The sequence below is a fragment of the Hypoxylon fragiforme genome (assembly GCF_022984875.1).
Source record: "Hypoxylon fragiforme strain CBS 206.31 chromosome Unknown GGS25scaffold_7, whole genome shotgun sequence".
Classification (NCBI taxonomy): domain Eukaryota; kingdom Fungi; phylum Ascomycota; class Sordariomycetes; order Xylariales; family Hypoxylaceae; genus Hypoxylon; species Hypoxylon fragiforme.
Window position 1 is genome coordinate 958,798 of NW_026054762.1, and position 19,151 is coordinate 977,948.

The following is a 19,151-nucleotide window of genomic DNA, read 5'->3' on the forward strand; positions in this document are numbered from 1 at the left end:
ACTATCTATCACACCCCCTTGATGCAGTCAGTACACACCAGGTAGGTAGCCAGGTAGGTGCTAGCCTCCTCTCCCGCATAGAATACCTATATTTCATCGACATCATGTCCAGAAGCGGGCGCCACGTGGCTCAAAGCGTTCATTATATAAGGTAGGTGTTTCTTTTCGGGGCTCGGGAGAGTCGACAGGCTCCCTTTCCTTTCGGAAGGATAATGTTCCGTTCGCTCCAAGTTAAAAAAGAAAATAGAATGAAATAATATCCATACGTACGAGGCGTCGGGATGCCAATTCCGCTGTCGCAAGTAGCCCCTGTTCTTACAGTAAGATAGACAGATTGATGGATAGGTAGGCAGGTAGGTATAATCCAAGTGTATCTCTGGCCGGGCAGGGGATCGGATCTCTTCCGTCTTACAGTCGCCGTTATGTCGGCGGATTTACGAGGAGCGTCTAAAAAGAAGTTACCTAAGGTAGGTGGATAGGTAAACACGAGAGCCATGACGATGATGATGATGCCCGTGGGGTCGTATAGTTGTCCATCTTTGCCAATAGTTCGTATACCGGTTTTACCAGATAGGCGGGACCATAATCGTCGACGTCTAGTGCCCCCGAATGCTGCAGCAGAAGCAGCAGCAGCATAATTCGGTAGAAAAAAAAAAGCTTGGTAGGTATATCTGTGGTGGCACAAGAAGAAAAGGAAGGAAGGAAGAAAGAAAGAAAGAAGACGACTTCGTTCCACCACGCTACTCTTTCCAGATTTCGCTGCAAGTGGCGCCAGCAACCTGGACGTGTTGTTGCTATTCCTAGAAACGGCCGTTCGTCTATCTCGCTTCTTCCTTTTCATCTTCTTCTTCTGCTGCAGCTGCTCTATCCCACCTCAACCTCCTCTCCCGATAGGCCTCCCGACCGAAGGATGAGAGAGAGCAAGGAATCAATGATTGAATGCTGTACTCATCCGTCCCACACAGCGCGGCCGGAATCGCAGTCTCTGACAAATACAGTACAGTAAGTGCAGTCAATTACTCTCCCCGGGTGCGATACGCGACGGCCCTTTTCGGGACAGCATGTGTATTCTTAGCTCTCTCTCTCTCGCTCTCTGTCCTTTTTCTCTTTTCTTTTTTTTAGTTCTTTTCTTGGTGTCGCCTCTCGTGCAGATGCCGTGTGACCTGATCCGATAATTCCATGGTCAATCTTGTCAATCTCCCTTAGTTTTTTATGCCAACGAGCTGTCGTATTCCAACGGACCGCAACGCCATGGCTTCGGTCCCGTGAGAGGGTTGGTCGATGAAGGCCTTCTCTCTCTCCTTTTGCCCTGGTGAGAGGGGACACCTGTGGCTTGGGCATTCTGAGGTCATGGCCCATTGTGCCGCCCCCCCTCCCTTTTTTTTACCAGCCGTCCCTGCCGTATCGTGTTCATGCTGTGCAGTGCGCAGAGAAAACGAAAGCGATGATAGCGCTGGCAAGGTTTCGACGAAAACCATCGCATTCCCGCAAAAGTTGGATCTCTGATGGTCAGGCGGCTGCCTCCAGCTTCGGGTTGTAAAACCCGAATGAGGGTCGAAATTGATGCGGGTAGCCATACTGCTGCTTTGGAGTAGCGCAGCAGCATTTTCTATTTCTAAGTCTGGTATTTGCCAAGTATCTATCCATGTAAGATCGTGGGCAGTGGCAGCGCTGGGTCGCACCTCAATTATTCCACGACGAGAGGCCTGGTAGAATGTTGTTTACTTACGTACGTGGTCGTGAATTTTTATTTAGTATACCTAACCAGGGGAGGTTGGTTGGTTGGCCTGATTAGCATTCCATAGCAACGGCACTCAAGTCCCACATCTTGAACGCCAGTATCCGAATCTATTCTTTACATCTGCCTCGGGTCCAAATCCTGAATCGATTCCTGGGAACATGTTCGCTGGCTTCTCGCCTCAGCCAAAGGTCGTGCAAGAGAGATAGAATTGCGTCGTGGTAACGTGTGACTACTTGCAGGGCTGAATTTTGGTGTGGTTCACACGGCGGTCCTTGTCATTTCAGACGAAGCTCAGCTACGTGGTTGATGAACACGGAAATGTCACAGTCGCCGTCGGCACATTGGGAGCCCCCTTCGTTGTGTGGCGATTTTATGCTCCACGTTAATGGTGTCTGGCGTTGCAAAATATGCCAACTCGTGCGCAGAGCCCTTTATCTCCTGGCACACAACGATTCTATATGCCTTATGATACGTACCTAGGTAATCAATGGATCGGCACAATGGAGAGGGAGGCTCTTCTCCCGTGCTCCGGACCTCATCTCGTACGGATGACCCGCTTCGGATCCCCAACTTCTACCAAGAGTCTATACCTACCTCATTCATGCCGAACACTTTCTTATTTTTGTTTGATTTGTGTGGAAAAAGCACGATGGAATCGTATTAGGGTAGAACAACAACTGTGATTTGTTGGTGTTCAATCCAGGCATGAAGATGTCCAATGGGCGTGAGATTCGACGTCATTGGAGGATGGTTGACATGTCAATCAGTATTAGTTTATTGGCCTGTCAATTTCTTTGCATATTGGGCTTAACATCATCGGATAAGACGGAAGCAGTCTTCCCCGATTTCAGGTGTTTCTTTCGGCTTTGCTGCCGAGATATGATCTTTGCCAATGGAGTCTGTGATCTCATCCCTGATTTATCAGCCGAACGAATTCAACATCAGGTTGGTTATAATGTGAACAGCAAGAATGCGATCATTCTTAAAAGGCACTGCTTACTCGAGTACCTAGTAGACATTCAGATAGTTTGGCTCACAGTTCGGGAAGATCCTTCACTGTGTATACTTGACATGAGTTGGGTACCTATACGTAGGCAGTAGGGTGTGTTCGGTGACCAGTATGTCCGTCCGGATGCCGAATCACCGGCAGATGCTTCAATGGCGTTTTGTATTAGCCAGTCGGGGATATATATTTTCTGACTTTGCTTGTTATAAGTGTTTGGCGCCGTTGAGAAACACCGAAGCGATTGCCGAGATGGTAAGCCTTTACTTTTACGTATCATCCTAGACCGCTTACGGAGCCAACCCTCTCTCCTCCATTTAAGTACCTTGGTAAGTATCGGAGGAAAGTTCAACTATTTCACCTAATCAATATAAAATCAAGCGGTACTTGCCCTCTAGAGGCGCCCGGTTGCCCGTTCAAAGTCAGCAGAAGCCCGGTGGTTGGCCCCGAGACTGTTTAGTCCTGGACTTGAAGCACTGTGCGTTTGACGCTTTCACGATATATCTACCCACTAAAATGAAAATGAAGATTCTTATGGGTAATGAGCAATACATCAATTGCTAAGAGACTCAAGTAGACGCGTATGGGGAAATAGGAGGCACGGTTCTATCCATATAGCCCAGCAGTGGTGTCGTTATTGTTGTCGACCAGTAGCAACGTGCGAGGGTCCGGACTTGTAGTAACCTGAGACAACTTCACATGCCGCGCGTAATGACATATCTAACTACGACTTGTTAGATCTATCCCCCTATCTGGGTAGACATTGGCCTGGTAGATAGCCTATTACCCAGCGCCTACCTAAAAATTCCCCAAAGAGATAATTACACGGAATGCAGTTCACCGGGACTCGCATATCCATTCGCCCGGAGCACCCCTTGATGGCCTAGCCTTCTAGAAAGCCGTGTAAGCCGTTGGCGTACCTATAGGTCTTCGGTATGCAAGTATTCCACACGAGAAATTCCGGTGAGAGTGGGTGAGCATACGCAATAAGGGGAAAATCCTATCCACTCAAAGAACTGCTCCATGGACTTGAGTGCTGACTTGTCGGTACCGAGACATCTTGCCTTGAGAACAGGCGGTCTGTCTATGTCTCTGTTTTCCTGCGGTGTAAGAAATAGATGGACGAATGTTGCGGCAGGCGACATAGGCGTCCGCGTACTTGTCCAACTGCTTTGCGAGCTATCATATATTGGGGATGGGGTAGAACCGAGGATTAAAAAAAGCTCCCTGAATAGATACCTTAGGTACCTATATAAATATACAGATGAAGCTTGCTTTCACAGCTGTTAGTTCGTATACGAATATGACCAAACTCGAAAGCTCGATGCCACTAAGGAGTATTCAATATCACCCACGAGTATACCTGTAGCACAGGCTCGAGGCTTGAAGCTCATACCTCACTCTGACTGTGATCCGATCTCCGATGAAAGTTTCCATATTTACGATACTAGGCCCAGAGAACGACCTCTAAGGATATGGACCGAAATACTGAAGATCATTGTTCGATAAAGAGGGTATTTGAACGAGAAGGAAGAAAGAGGGTGGAAAAGACGTTTGCTTCATCTTGACGGAAAGGGCCGTAAGGGGCTGATAACAGCGGACACTTTTCGATGAGCCTAAACTGGAATACACACAACGCAGTACAAGATATCGAGCCTAAGTGGGAGGTGGGTGTGCGGATCTAGGGAGTGGTCAAAGGTTATGGAAGTTCTCTAGAAATGAGGAAGCCGATGGTGGTAGGTTATCACCAGATATCATGGCTACAATGCCTCATCGCAAGACGAGCACGCCCGCTAAGGTTACAACAGAAATGGAGAGGAATCTACGGACTTCATATAAGAAGCTTTGGGTGGAGCTACAAGGGCAGCACTCGACGAAGTTTCTCAGGTATCGACGAAGTCAGACTTTCTAACGCTCCTAGCATACGGCCAACGGGTCTTGCAGAACATACATATATGGGTATGATATTTGGATTAAACCAATGCCTATACCATATTCCCTAACCCCCCTTAGGTATCTCTCTACTTTCCTAAACTACACACTCACCCATCATAATCCGGATCCGCATAATTCGCCCACGTCCTCTCCACCTCCCCAAACACCGTCAGCTTATCTCCCCTCGGCTCCAGCTCCAACACCACGACCTCATTCTCCCGGTCTGCGCGTAGCACAGTTCCGGGGAGGTACAGCGACTGCTGCGGCCCCACGATCCAGTACCTGCCGAGGTTAAACCCGTTAACCCACACAACGCCCTTGACGCCATCGGGCACGGCGAGGAACGTGTCCAGTGCTGCTGGGTCCCCCGCTGCTGCGGCCTCGGGGTCGACGAGGAAGGTGCCGTGGAAGAAGACGGGGGGCGCGCCCTCTACCACCGCATTTATCGTGTTCTCTGCCCTCTCACTACCACTACCAGGAGTGAAAACCGGCGCCGTCTCAACCGGCAGCGCAAAAACCTCCCAACCCACCATAACCTCCCCTCCCACCGTCACATTCCCCTTCACCCCCTTCGCCTGGTCCTCGAGCGCGCTCACCGTCCCCGACTCACGGGACCAGTAATCGACCCTCCCCAGATTCTCCACGAACAGATCCAGCATATCCCCCTGCGCCAGGTCCAGCTCCACGGTAGCGGGGGTAGCGTACGTGCTGTCAATAACCCCGCGCCTCACGCCGTTGACGTACACGATCACACGATCCCGGGCGCGGTCGCCGGGCGCCAGGACGCCTGAGACGGAGGCGGCGACGATGTGGCGGTAGAGGACGAAGCCGTAGCTCTGGCCGAGCTGTTCCATCGTCACCGGTTCCTCCACCCTCCTCATCCCCGTCGCCATCCCGCCCAACAAATCAAAAAGCGCCCCCCCCAACCCCAAGCTCACATTCGCAAACCCGCTCAGCGGGACATTCCTCGGCGCCTTCGGCACGCTGCCGGCCGGCACAAACCGCGCTATCGCCTCCCTCAGCGTCTCGTACAGCGGCGTCGTCCTGCCACTTTCATCCAGCGGGGCCCCGTAGTCATAGCTCGTCACGAACGCCGCCGTGTACCCCTTCCCCCCCGCTTCCTTCCACAGCGCACCATTCCCGAACCCGAAGTTGGTCCCCCCGTGGAACATGTACACGCTGATCGAGTTGTTCGCCGCGAGCACGAACTCCAGATCCTCCACGTACCGCTGCACCTGCGCCTCCGACGCCCCGGCATGCGGCGTCCCCGACCCCCACGTGTCGAAGCCGGTCGTGTAGTACTCCCCGTCGAGCAGCGGGCCCAGCTCGCTCTCGTCCGTGATGAACCGATCCCTCGCCGCGAACCCGGACCTCGGATCCCCGTCGATCGCCGCCAGCACCCCGGGGACCTCCCCCCCCTTGAGCGTCCACTCGACACCCCCGTCGTTCGTGTACAGCGGGACCTCGAACGCGTCCTTCAGCACATCCCGCAGCGCCGCCGTGTAGGCGTGGTCCTCGCCGTACGAGCCGTACTCGTTCTCGACCTGCACCAGCACGATCGGGCCCCCCGCGCGCGTGACCTGCAGGCCCGCCACCTCCCGCGCCAGCCTCCGCAGGTACCGCTCCGCCGCGTCCAGGAACGGCCCGTTCCCGCCGCGCACCGTGAGCCCCGGGACCGCGCCCAGCCACGCCGGGAAGCCGCCCCACTCCCTCTCGCCGCACACGTAGGGCCCCGGTCTCAGCACCACTTTCAGGCCCTCCTCGCCCGCGATGCGGAAGAACTGCGCGACGTCGTTGCTTCCGCCCGCGCCGCCCCGCCACTCCCCCTGCACGGGCTCCAGCTCGTTCCAGTACACGTAGCTGAAGATCGTATTCAGCCCCATCGACCGGGCTTTGACGAGGCGGTCGCGCCAATAGGGGGCGGGGATGCGCTGGGGGTCCATTTGGCCGCCGATGATGACGAAGGGGTCGCCGTGGAGGAGGAAGGAGGTACGGTTGTATGTGAAGGCTGGTGGGGGGGCCGATTGCGTGGGACTAGGGGAAGGGGTGGGTGAAGGGGAGGAGGAGGAGGAGGAAGCCCATGCTGGGCTTAGGGCAACCAGGAGGCATGGTAAGAGTTGGGACCAAAGCATGTTGTGTAGGTAGGTAGGTAGGTAGACACCCACTATTCTGGTTTATCTTGACTCAAATATGCCTATCCAACATAAACATGCCAACGACCAACGATACCTATATGGCCGAGATTTGCTTTGTCTAAAATCGCATACTCATAAAATATAGGCAAGCTGCCTGTATATAGCCGAGAAGCACATTGTGTTCGTTCCCCGCATTGGCTAAGAGATAACACATCGAAGAACATTCGGGCGGGTATGGATGGGTATGAAAAACCGGGTTCGTCTCAACGTTACATCCCGCTGAGGAGCTTCATATCTACCTGCTGTAGGTAGTTAGTAGGTTAGTCAATACGAGGTAGTGGTGGGCAGTTGTGGGAGTTCAATATTTTAGAGTGCGGAATGAAAGCAAAACCATCTAACCTACCTATTTCTCAGTGTTTTATGCCGTGAATTTACATGTATGTACATACATGTAAGTAAATCTCAACACACGTAAACAAAAACAACTAAAAGGCCAACAATGTAAATTAACAACAAGGCATTTCTATGTATAAAGACAGGCTATGCAAATTGTCTGAGATAAACTTCAGGCACGTATCTAGTTCAGGCAGCTCTAAATGTGAAGTCGTTCTAATCACCCCCCTTTTATATATCTCCTCAACACCTTGGTCCTCGTAAGAGTAGGCAGGCACCTAGGGAACCATCATGACACCAAACCGAGTACTTGCTATGCATCCATATGTACTAAATCGCATCTCCATCGTGAAACACCATGACCATGTGTCCTTTGGCGTAGGAAACTGTTTATCCGGATGGCTTATCGAATATGCGTTCGACGCCTTTCCACTCTCCCTTTGATCTCTCTTCCCAGTAGCCTTCCTTTCCTGACTTCAGCCTCCACAACTCCTCTCCATCAGGTGCGTCAGCAACTTTGAAGAACCACTTTGGTTTGTATTCTCCACCGCTCTCCTCCAAATCCCTCCTTCTCGCCCGCTGCGCCTCCTCCAGTATCACCTTCCACTCTTCAGCCTCGTCAAGCTTGCCTTCTTCCGCAAGGCGTTGATCGGGCCGCAATCGGGTATCCGTAGGTGGGATTCGACCCTTTTCGATTTGAGTGATCTCGTTGAGGCTGGCGCTAAATGTCGTGAAGCCATATGTGTTTGGCGCATTCGGCACGATCTTGCCCGCCTTCCATATCTCCTGGCTGGTCGGTTTGCCGCCTTCCATGACGCGAAGCGAAGATGTCCAGTTACCCACCAGGCCAGCTCCAGTCTGTGTTCCGCTGGCGTCGAAGCACGCTACCTCGACGTCCTCGCTTCGACCGCCAAACATTCCCTTGGTTTTGAACTCCACATTGGCTTTCGCCCCCGTCGAGTCGTTGCATACCGTCATGGTTCCAACCGGCTCCACATACTTCTCACCCATTACGACGTTTCGTAAGAACATAGTGGCAATGTTCCACGAGTACAATTCGTCGGTACCATCCGAGAGTCGAAGGGCTACCCGGACTCGTCCTTCCGTATTCAATTCGGCACTCTTACCCCAGAATTTCTGGGATGGAGCAGGGCTCTGTGTGAATGACCAGGAAGCGGAGTCAGCATGCATAGCAAGACGAACAGGGCGATGCGTAACTTTCTCGACGATTAGTCTGAAACCACCAGGAACCTCGCCTTCAGTGCGAAGAAGCTCAAACGTTTCACCGAGGAGAGGGTTGAAGGGCTTGCGCATGGCACGTTCCTTGACACGATTCACGCTAAACTGTGAAATGGCGAAAGCAGTGACACATAATAGCCGGTCTTTGGGAGCCCTCTGCTGTGCTGCGTTGTCGAGTAGCTGGGCATACTCAAGCTGCTCTGCAACACGTTGTAGGGCCGAAATAGGCTCGTTGGACGAGACTGGCATGCTAATGGTACTAAGATCCTTGCCGACGTTCTTGCGCACGAATGCTATTAGACTTGGTGGAAGTACGGTAGCTGCCGGAATAGTCTTTCGGCGGTCAACTGCAATATCAACAGGCAACGGACTGAGTGACTTGGGCTTCGTAGGGAAAAGCGCCGCGGCTCCGCTAGCCCCTGAAGCCCCTTGATCATCTCCCGCCGTTGAAACAGAAGAGGAATCATCAATGGTAGCCTCATCAGCGTCAGCGTCGGCATCCGCATCCGCCTCCGCATCCGACCCGTGGGAATCCTCTTCGCTTCCACGGCGGCCAATCATCACGACCTGGGCCCTACTGTCTGTCTCACCAGCCTCAGCGTCAAAGAATTCATCGGTTGACGCGGTTGACTCGAGACTCCTTCTAGACGTCGCGGAAACAGGCACGGGGATTCGCCGTCTCTTGCTATTAGCAAGTACCTTGGTGAATTCCGCAACAACCAAGTCTAAATCATTGAGGAGCGCAGCACAGTGCTCTTGTGTACCTTGCTCATCTTGTTCGGGCTGAATAGCCTTTTGCGTTGCAACGGACCCATTTGACTTGGCCGATCCCGACGAAATAGGTGCCGAGGCGGGTGAGCTTGTTGGCGCCGATGGATCTGATGACAGAGATGAAGTGGTCTGTTTGCGTTTCCAAAATGAACGCTTGTCCTGTGCTCCCGGCGGAAAATACCCCTCACTGTTCTCCGAAACGGCCGGCGAGGACGGTGATAAATGCGAACTTGGCGGCCGCGGCGGTTGCTTCTGGGCTCCCATGTCCTTCACCAATCGTCGTAGAGCATCTCTTGTTCCAACGATTCGACTGACCAAGGCCTCGACTTGTTGCCATTCTCGATCCTCTTCTTGTTGCGTATTTGGGGGATTGGCTTGCGTGAGAGTAGCTACGCTAAGCGTCTCAGGAGTTGCCTCTTCATGAGCGGGTTCAAGCCCTCTTGCAATCCTACTTGCCTTCTCTAGAGCGTGTGCCCATTCATTGAATTCCTTGGCGTTGGAAGCTCTTAGATGCCAAAGCTCAGCTCCTGAGTCGATATTGATCTCTCTCCGTCGTTCATCAGCGGCAATTGCAGCTAAACTTAGAGGAATTGCACCTCTAAGGGCAGACGAGTTTCGATTGTGGTAATATGATAGGGTGCAAGAAGAGTAATCCAGAGAAAAGAATCTACGGGCATAACCCTGGCCCTTCTTTCTTCGTCTCTTTAATAGAGTGCCGGTGTGCGTGGTGGAGGTGGCCGTTGCGTCGCTACGACCAGTTATCGACTTCGCTCCTTGTCCACCACCACCCTGACTCTGTAGACTATCGGTGGATTCGGCAGCAGCAGCGGCAACGCTCGGACTGGCTTTGCTTAGACTTGTCTTACTAGCATTTGCGTGGGAGACTGCTTGGTGGTGGTTCGGAAGATGGTGTGCGCCTTGAGGTGGTGCGCCCGTGGGATAGGTAAGGAGCACAAAAGTGGCATTCTTGGAAGTCTGCTTGGAGAAGGTATTGTCGAAGATCAACCCAAACATACCACCTTGACCCTTGAGTACGTCATACTTTCCCATGGACACCTTGTCTGCCTCACATTTTCCATGCCACTTTATGGGTATGAAGCCCTTGGTGGCCAACTGTTCCTGGGCCGTACTGGCATCTTTCTTAGCAAAAAGGTTCGACTTGCCCTCGACTTGTTCGGTTGTGTTGGAGCCGTCTAAGTTCGCAGTAAGGTTGGCCGAGGCGGTGCTCGAGCCGGAGCCGGAGCCTGGGTGTTTGACGATACCGAAGTTACTAAGCGAGGTGAGTGAATAGCTAGTGGCATTATTGAGCAAGTTACTCACATCGACTTCTTATGCGGCTGGACACTCCATGAGATGGTTTGCCCTTCATCAACTCGAACCCATCGCACAATGTAAGACTATTTAGATTGACATGTCAGCTATATCCCCTTTCTCCCTAGAGTAGCAGGGCATGGTTGAAGTAACCATCACAGGATCTGAAAGTAGCTTCAACATAAGTAGGTAGGTTAGCTATACACACCTTGCTATGGATCTCTAGCTGCTCTATTCCAGCCATTTTTTTATGTTCTAGTTAACCAGCTGGAAATTGATGTGTAGACTATTCCCAATCTACATATGCAGTGCTAACGTTTATATTCACTGCTTGACACAAAAGGGGGACAGTATTATGGCTGTGAGGGATTCGAGGCTGTGATCTGTAGGTAAGTAGGTAGGTACCTGGCGGGATGGATTCGTTGTGCTTCCTTCACTCCTACAAGCTGACAAGTTGAAGGATAGACACCTCCACGTTAAGAAGTAAAAGAGGTTGGTAGGAATTGCAAATGGGAGAAAAAGAAGATAAAGAAGGAAAGAAAGTTAAGGAGGTCAATTAATTATTGTACCTACCTTAGCTAACTCACTTCAGGGTCGACACTTTCAAGTTTAATGTTTTCTTAATGACGGAACTGAAGGTACGGTACACCCGGAGCGCGCTATTTGCAGGTGACAGTTGTAAGGGTACTGCAGGCCCTGGGGCTTAAATGTAACAAGTGCCTGGTTCCGCGGGTTAAACAGTTCTGGTACAGGTGGCTGGTCTGTGGCTGAGCGTGGTTCCCGCCACGTGTACTACCTAAACTAGCCCTGCTGGGGGCATTTTAGCAGCTGCCAAGTTCCTTAGCTCCAGGGCTACTAGTAAGCTCCAAATTAGTTACACCTGTAGCACTTTATTGGCACTTCAATCTTCGATGTTCCCGCATACTACAGTATGTAGTACTAGGCCAAACTACGTGTAGATCAAGTTAGATTTACCTATTCCCAAGACAAGAACAAACACTGAAGTAACATGTACTATACCGCTATTCTCTCTGCTGCATCTACTGGGACTATTATTCGTGGATTTTTTTTTTGGTATTTAGATCTAGCTGAGCTGTAATACTACCTCCACACTTTTGGCACTTTTACCGACCTGCTGCCTCTCATGATACGAACATGGTGCATTACCCTATAAACCTATCTGGGGTTGCGTTTAGTCGTCAATATACTCGCAAAGCAAACGCAGCCCAGCCTCTCAAATCAACGACGCCTGGTATTACATATAACCGGAAAGCAAGCTGGCCGACTCCGATGCTCACTCTCACCTCCTGATCTGCTGCAACTTGCTCATCTCGCTGTTGAACCTCAGCTTGAAGCCGTTGCACAGAGCTAGCATGTGTGGGTATTGGTTCTTCATCATCTCAAAAGCATGAGGCACCACCTTCACATCCCACATGTTAATCGGTGATGATTTGCTAGCCTTGAAGCATAGGTGGAAATACCCGGCACGCTTAGGGTTGATACAGAACGCGTAGATCGAGCGACTTGGGTGGGCGTCGGAGTACGATGTCAACCATTTTTCTGCCATCAGGTTAGTATTGCTGCCTTGATTTGTAGAATATGTGATGTGCACTTACCAGTTTCTGCGACACTATAGTTCTTGAACTTCTCGTGGCCCATCATTTCGTCCACTTTCTTGGCCATCGCCTTGACATGGTCCACGATGAGTTCGTCGAGATCGGTGTAGGTGTATTTACCGCCAATACGAAGCGTCTTCCCAACGGAGAACTCTGTCTCTTTCTGTAACTCAAGAACATCGATGTGTTGATACACACCATCTGAGACCTTCCAAGTGACTGTGAGGTGGTCATTACCTTTCGAGGAAGGTCGAATAACGACGTCACCTGCACCTTGTGACCCAAGGTATTCCTCAGCCTGCGTAGAATTAAACGGCTTGAATAAGGGGTGTTTAATGACTCGTTGGGTACGACCAGTAACTCTGTCCTTCTCTCGCAGAGCTTCTTTGTCGTCATCTTCGAGTCTGAAGTCCCAGGTCCCACGGTCATGATCGTTATGCTTTTTATACGGTCGTCGTAGAGCATCTTCACGTATTGAGAGTTTCGCCAAAAACTCTTTGCGATTAAGATCCATAATCTTAGCCTGAACAGTTTGGCCAACGTGTACAACATCTCTAATGGACACGTTACTTCGGGTGCTGACTTCGTGCGCCTCAATCCGGCCTTCAATGCCGCAGTCAAGCTTAGCAATAGCAAAGTCATCCTTCACCACGCGTAGGTTGACCGGAATAATCATGCCTTCCGCGAGAGAATCCTTTGTTTCACCCGTAAACATGACAAAGATCTGCTCGGCTACCAAGCTGCTGAAGTTTCTTCGAAGTTCTTCATATGGTGCCTGCAGCTCGGCCCTGATAGTCTCGAGGGTTGCTCGCTTTCTCTGGTTGTAGTTTTTCTCCAACTGTTCTGCATATTCCTCCAAGATGAGTTCGTTGACCTTTTCTTGCTCATCTTCACGGAACAGCTTGCGAACAATGGCACCAGCCCCATTTTCGTCAGTCTCGGCTTTCACGTCTTCTTCATCCAACTCGAGCGCGTCCGCCGCCATCTTGCGACCTAACTCGTAATCTTCTGGATGGACACGAGTGTTGTCCAGAGGCTCGGACGTAGGGTTTGTGGCATCGTATTCAATGTAGAGAAAACTGGCACAATTATTCCAAACACGAGGGCCAACGACCGGTAGCTTGTTGTTGTCTGGATCGCCAACCAGTTCGTCCCTTGAGTTCACCACACCACCATTGGTGTTGATAGCCTTGATGACACTCGTCGCTTTTCGGGGACCCAGACCTGCCACATATGGCAGAAGGTTGGCTGTATATGCATCGCTAACGGCCTCATTGATGTCGACACCACAAAGGTTGACCATGTCGACCATTGATGTCTCGAGATGTTTTAGGAGCTTTTCTTGAGGAAGTAGATGTTGGCAAGGGTTGAACAATAAGGAGGTAATATCTTTCCCCAGCGCTGCATATTCCTTCATTGGATTTTGAAGATACTTCGCGAGAGCAACGCAGTATCGAGTATTGGAACTCAAAGTCGGATGATCCGCCTGTGCTCGGGGACTGTCCTTATAGAGCCTGGCGACCTCGTCGTTGACAACCACTACTTCCAGCAACTCACTACGGTAGTCATCGGAATCGGGGTCTGGAAACTCAGGACCCGTAAGGTTTTTCTCATTGACGAGACTCTCCAAGTCACGAACGAGTCGATGAGTATCGGTTGAGAAGCCACTAACGCCTATGACGTCCGGCTTTCTGCGTTCCACCACTTCGACGAAGGCATTTCGCTGAGCCTCGTCACGAGCTAAGTTTCCAAATTTGCCGTGCTCGATGACTCGTCCATCCTCTTCAACCCAGACCCAGGAGATTGGGTCTCGCGCTGGGTCGCCCATGCCGTTCGACAAGGTAAGGACACGCGGGGTTGTGCCCAACACCATGCCCTTCGGTTTATAAGGTGCTTGGTCGAGCCGCTTAGAGTATTCCTCTCGGCAGAGCTTTAGAAGCTCCTCTTGGCATGCTGTCCGTAGCGAGTCCTTGACTCCCTTAGCCACCACTTTCTCAAGTTTAGCAAATGCCAAATCAAGTATTTTTTTGCGTTCTTCATTCCACGCATCTGCAAGCTCGCTATAGTTGTCGGAGAAGAATTCCATTTGCAGTAGGCGACGGAATTCCTTTTCGTTCTGTAGTCGAAGTTTGACTTCGATCAAACCTTCCTCCTCGGCCTTCATCATTTTTAAGAATAATTCGGGTCGTCGAGCAAGGTCACTGATTGTCTGGTTGATGAGATATTTGATCTCGTAGTACGGATGTGACTCATCAATCCTTCGAAGTCCCTTCTCTGTTCGATGACAACTGATCTCGCCCGTCATGTAATAATTCAGCCTGAAATGCTTTCGCATTCTTGGGCTCATGAATAGTTCCTCCGCATACATAGACCTAGCCTGTGACAAGACCTGATCGCCAGTTGGGAAATCGCTGTCGGTAAAGCTGTCCGCCAGGTCAATTGGCAAATTCTGCTCGTCATCCGAGATTACCTTTTTGCCTTTGTGAAGAGCATTCAGCGCCAAACGGTCGGGAGAGATGCCAAACGCCTTTACGAGCTTGTAGACATTGCTTTTGCGGACGCGCTCAAAAACGGACGACTTCGCACCAGGTCGCTTGTTTCCCTTGACGACTCCATTCATAGCAGCGATGTCCTTTAGCTGGGACGTGTATTGGAAGTTGATATGATCCTGTAGGTCCTGGAGCTCTTCCATCGTAACAGCTTGAGATACCATTTCAGGTATCATGTCGTCTTCCACCTGGGCTGCTTCTCGCAGGCTGTCGTAAGTCCTTTCAAGCGCGCTACGCTTTTCGAATAGTGACCGATACTTGATGTCCAACTCGAGAATTCGCCAGAGATCATCCTGAGTAAGTAGCTTTTCTGCATTGACAATATACTCAGGCGCCTCGGGGTCGTCGCGGTGATCAGGGTTACGGATTTTGCGAGCATGGATAAGATAGTCCTTGCGATGTTGAAAGACATAGGGTACTTCCAGGTCCTCAAGGACAAAGTATTCGAGCACCTTGCCAATCGCTTTGTGAAACGGACTGTGCAAGTCACTGGAGAGTTGCTTCTTTGGCCACATCAAACCGCCAATCCATTGGATCTCGTCCTTGAATTGTTCGCCTTGAATGTTGAGGTGTTTGAAGGGTTTGCGGTCGAGTTGGAAGCGTTCGGGCTCATCGGTGAAACGGATAGCGTTGTCTTCGTCAGTCAAGAGTTTCTCAGCCAACTGTGAGGGCTCGAAGACATCCTTGAGTTCAAGAGTTTGCTCCTCTCTCTGCCGTTCCTCTTCTTCCTCCTCCTCGTCCAAAGCCCACTGGTATTCTTCTCCATTTCCGAAGATGGCTTCCATATCTTCAAAGGCATCTTTATCGAGTCCGGTGCGGTCAACAATACGTCCAGTGATTCCTTTGTCTCTAGGACGGGCAACCTCCATATCTTCCATCTGGCGCATGCGCTCGTCCTCGTCTACGGGGAAATCCTCTTCGATGAAATCGTCGAATTCACCAGCGGCGGCACGGTGACTAGGTCGAGCATAGCCCTGATCATCGGCAAGATCATCCTCGTCGTCGGAAAATATGTCATTCAGGCGACGTGGCTCGTTTCCACGAACATCGTCATCACGATGGCCACGCTTCAGTCGCTTAAACTTGCCCTACCCAACTATGTTAGAAGATATGATTTCCTGGTTACGAATTCGATGTTATGTCGTACCTGCGAAGGTTGCTTGCGTTCCCATTCGGGAATATTCTCACCAATCAAGTCCAGATCTTCTTCATCCAATTGAGCTTCTTCTTCGCGTTCTTGTCGGCGCTTACGCTTTCTTCGTTTGCGCCGCTCTTCCTCGTCTTCGACCTGGTCTTCATCTTCATCATCTTCATCGACAATGAAGCCTTCCCGAATCTACCGAAAGTTGTGTGTATGATTAGCTATTGCCCAGAGCAATTATAGATAGATTTTATAATGTAGGAGATGGTGTATATTGAAGGAACGCCTACTTTTCGCGCTTCCTCTTCATCCTCATCATCATCGTCCTCTTCACTAGAGTCATCTACATCCTGGTTTTGATTTCGCGATCTCTGACGAGTTTCGCCAGTGTCCTCGTCAAAAGACTCATCGTCTTCTTCATCGTCCAACTCGGCCTCGCCAACGATCAAGTCTCTCATAGAATTACTCATGTTGACGGGCTGAGTCGTGCAGTAGAAGTTAAGGGACGAATCGACGATTTGATGATGACGATGCTGATGAATTTAAACGTCAAAGAAAAAAAGTCGAAAAGTAAAAGTTGAGGAATGAAGATAAAGGAAGCTGTAGCAGCTTCCGACGTGATAAGAAAATTAGATTTTAATGAAGAGTTTAGATGGAGAGAGGAAGCAAAAGGTTCAGGTTCTGTTGTTCGCCATAAGAACTTAGAAATTTTGTATCGCGCGTCAATGAATGGCCAGCCTCGCGATTGGAAAATGTTACTAACCTTAGTTAACTACTAGGTAAAGGTTAATTCGGGGATAAGAACGCCAAGCATGACCTGTACAACTGTACCTATGTAGGTAGTTAGGACCCTAGGTAGGTATCCTAGGTAACTTGGTCACGTGGACTGGCGAGGATAAGCTGACTGCTGGTGGCTCGTGCATCTACATGTAGCTTTGAACACTTCAATGCTGTTTGTCTATCGATAAGCCCCACCTTGATGACGATACTAAGTAGCACGCAAGGGCGGGCACATCAGCTTTATTCGATTATTTTATTGTAGAACAGCTCCCGAAAGCGGCCCAGTCCTCAGCAACACGGTTGTAAAGAAATAGCTTCTCCATTTGACGAGTGGGATCAATAGATTCCTTCGTGAAAATGATTTATATACCTATAGTTTCAATTACCTACCTATTAGTTACTTGTGTTCATCTATTTTCTTTCGGTTTTCTCTTGCGCTCGCTCAGTATGTCGAAATTGAAAATACCTACAATCTATAAGTAGGTAATGTGATGCAAGGACGTATTAGAGGGAACCTCGTTTTCTTTAACGCCTTTCTCCCAAACACAAGTTGGGTAGGTATACGGTATTTGATATAGCATGTATCAGATACGAAGCATGTCTTCAAAGAGCGAGACCTGTTGGTGTCTGTATACAAATTGGTGTTATATGTATTCTCGATCATTCAGATATCATTCCCTGTTTCTAGTGCCGAACGTAGCAATATTTTGGTCAGCACTTGGGATGATACGCCTTTCTGTTTCTTGGGTCACCGAAACCTACGCTTGTCCGGGGTACCTAATATCTTACCTACTCAAGCAAACAGATTTTATAACTTCTACGGATTGATGGGAATCGGCCTAATATGGTCGGTGATCACTTGTGAAGTGCACATGTGGTATTTCGAGACTGAAGCGCTCCGCTAAGCGGCGTCTATGGTTGGGATTGTGAGGGCCAAAAGGCGATGATAGGGTAACGACCACAGGCCATTTGGCCAATAACAACTTAGTTCCTTGACATTACACTAGAATCGTCTGTACTATCCAAACTGCAACACCAAACAAACGGGTAGGGGTCATAGCGAATCTGGAGCTTTCGGGGGGGCTGCATATGCTTCAGACCAGTAGGATGCACCAGCCCCTATAATTCGCTATGGGAATGATAGGTATTGTAAAGGATGGATTCATTCTCTAGACTCCAGAGTACAAAAGGGTGGGTTTGGTCCATATCCAATACATGAAGTAATATCTCAACGTCTCATATAGAGGTGCTCTCTGACATGAAGTCTCAAAAATGACCGCATGTTAAGTACCTATAGTAGGTTAGATATATATATTTTTACGTGTGGGTTGCATCCCCTATTATTGTCTAGTTATCTCAACACATAACTAGCAGGTAGTATATCTCAAGCGTTAGGTCAAAGATTCGTTATATTCTATCTACCTATATCATCCTCATTATTATTACTGGCGAGCCTGTGGTCTCCGGCCTAGCCCCTTCAGTTGAATAGTCGATACGCATCCATGGAATATAAAATCACGGCCCTTCAACCGGGTTGGTAGGCATCGTGTGCTTAGTACAGATATGGTAGTTAGTGGAAACTTAATAGCTCACGGCCACAACTGCAACCATTTGTCTTTACAGCCTTCCACTCACGTCACGCCTGTAGACGCTTTGAACCAGGCATGACGATGCGGTTTCAAGTACCAAGTATCAAGAATCCCTACATACATAGCATCATCCGACTCTTTCCTAGCATTTGCCCTTCCTTTGTATCAGACATATCCTCCGCCACGCTCAAGATCTGTTTCTCCAAGACATGCGACCAAGCTAATTAGGTATTTATTCCCACTCGGATCCATACCATCCTATCATAGTTGCCTTCAGACCACCTACCTACCAGTTCACATACCTCCTTATACTACTCAAACATATAGGTGTTCAATATTACCTGCAATTTGACGTCCCAGATATCATTACCACATAATTAGTACCTACATAGTCGTAGGTTGCGACCAATCGTTTTGGGGGCTCCTATCACGTACAGATTTTATCGATTTACTGCTTGAACCATTCGACCGACTACCTACCTAGGCATTTATTAGGCACATGCTTACAGAAGCTTGCATTTGCATTTGATAGTACTTTGTAACAGCCAATGGAGTAAAGGTTGGTAGCTGCAGGGCTGTAGCAAGCAAACTTCACGAACCTTCAATATTGAACGTCAACGGCAGTAAGTACTGTACTGTGGTTCTTTTGTTCCTTTGTTTTTTTCGTCCTTGTCTTAAACATCCATACGTAGGTATCTACTGCATGTTGACCTGGCAGAAACATTCAATTATACCAGACCTAGGGGATTCGACATCCTAGGCTACTCAGGTACCTATTACTATGTACTAGGCACATCAGCATGGATTTCAATGTTCAATCTCGATTCATTGTCGCAGCTTTCTTTTGTCGATGCCTAACAAACAGTTGAGCCCTGGAGAAGAATAATTTTAAGTTGGCTTTGACCAACTACAGTCAGTGCTGTTCAAATGTTAGTTACTTGTTACCTC

The 19,151-nt window shown here is 49.7% G+C and overlaps 4 protein-coding genes across 4 annotated transcripts; all 4 read right to left on the minus strand.

Annotated features, from left to right (window-relative positions):
* Window positions 1–82: 82 nt before the first annotated feature.
* On the minus strand, window positions 83–1,022 carry GGS25DRAFT_360874 (uncharacterized protein). The gene has a single exon (XM_049258129.1). It carries the CDS (start codon window positions 839–841, stop codon window positions 143–145), a length of 699 nt encoding a protein of 232 aa, XP_049114549.1. The 5' UTR covers window positions 842–1,022; the 3' UTR covers window positions 83–142.
* A 3,651-nt stretch (window positions 1,023–4,673) lies between these two features.
* GGS25DRAFT_533078 (glycoside hydrolase family 35 protein) lies at window positions 4,674–7,178 on the minus strand. Its single transcript, XM_049265643.1, has one exon. The coding sequence runs from the start codon at window positions 6,809–6,811 to the stop codon at window positions 4,787–4,789; it is 2,025 nt and encodes a 674-aa protein (XP_049114550.1). The 5' UTR covers window positions 6,812–7,178; the 3' UTR covers window positions 4,674–4,786.
* A 122-nt stretch (window positions 7,179–7,300) lies between these two features.
* GGS25DRAFT_498489 (Oxysterol-binding protein-domain-containing protein) lies at window positions 7,301–11,211 on the minus strand. The gene is made up of 3 exons (XM_049261704.1): window positions 10,737–11,211; window positions 10,538–10,614; window positions 7,301–10,487 (listed from the first exon to the last, which is right to left on the minus strand). The coding sequence occupies exons 1-3, from the start codon at window positions 10,770–10,772 to the stop codon at window positions 7,598–7,600; spliced, it is 3,003 nt and encodes a 1,000-aa protein (XP_049114551.1). The 5' UTR covers window positions 10,773–11,211; the 3' UTR covers window positions 7,301–7,597.
* A 233-nt stretch (window positions 11,212–11,444) lies between these two features.
* Window positions 11,445–16,620, minus strand: GGS25DRAFT_360908 (transcription elongation factor Spt6). The gene is made up of 4 exons (XM_049258130.1): window positions 16,125–16,620; window positions 15,841–16,029; window positions 12,145–15,781; window positions 11,445–12,088 (listed from the first exon to the last, which is right to left on the minus strand). The coding sequence occupies exons 1-4, from the start codon at window positions 16,302–16,304 to the stop codon at window positions 11,829–11,831; spliced, it is 4,266 nt and encodes a 1,421-aa protein (XP_049114552.1). The 5' UTR covers window positions 16,305–16,620; the 3' UTR covers window positions 11,445–11,828.
* Window positions 16,621–19,151: the final 2,531 nt, after the last annotated feature.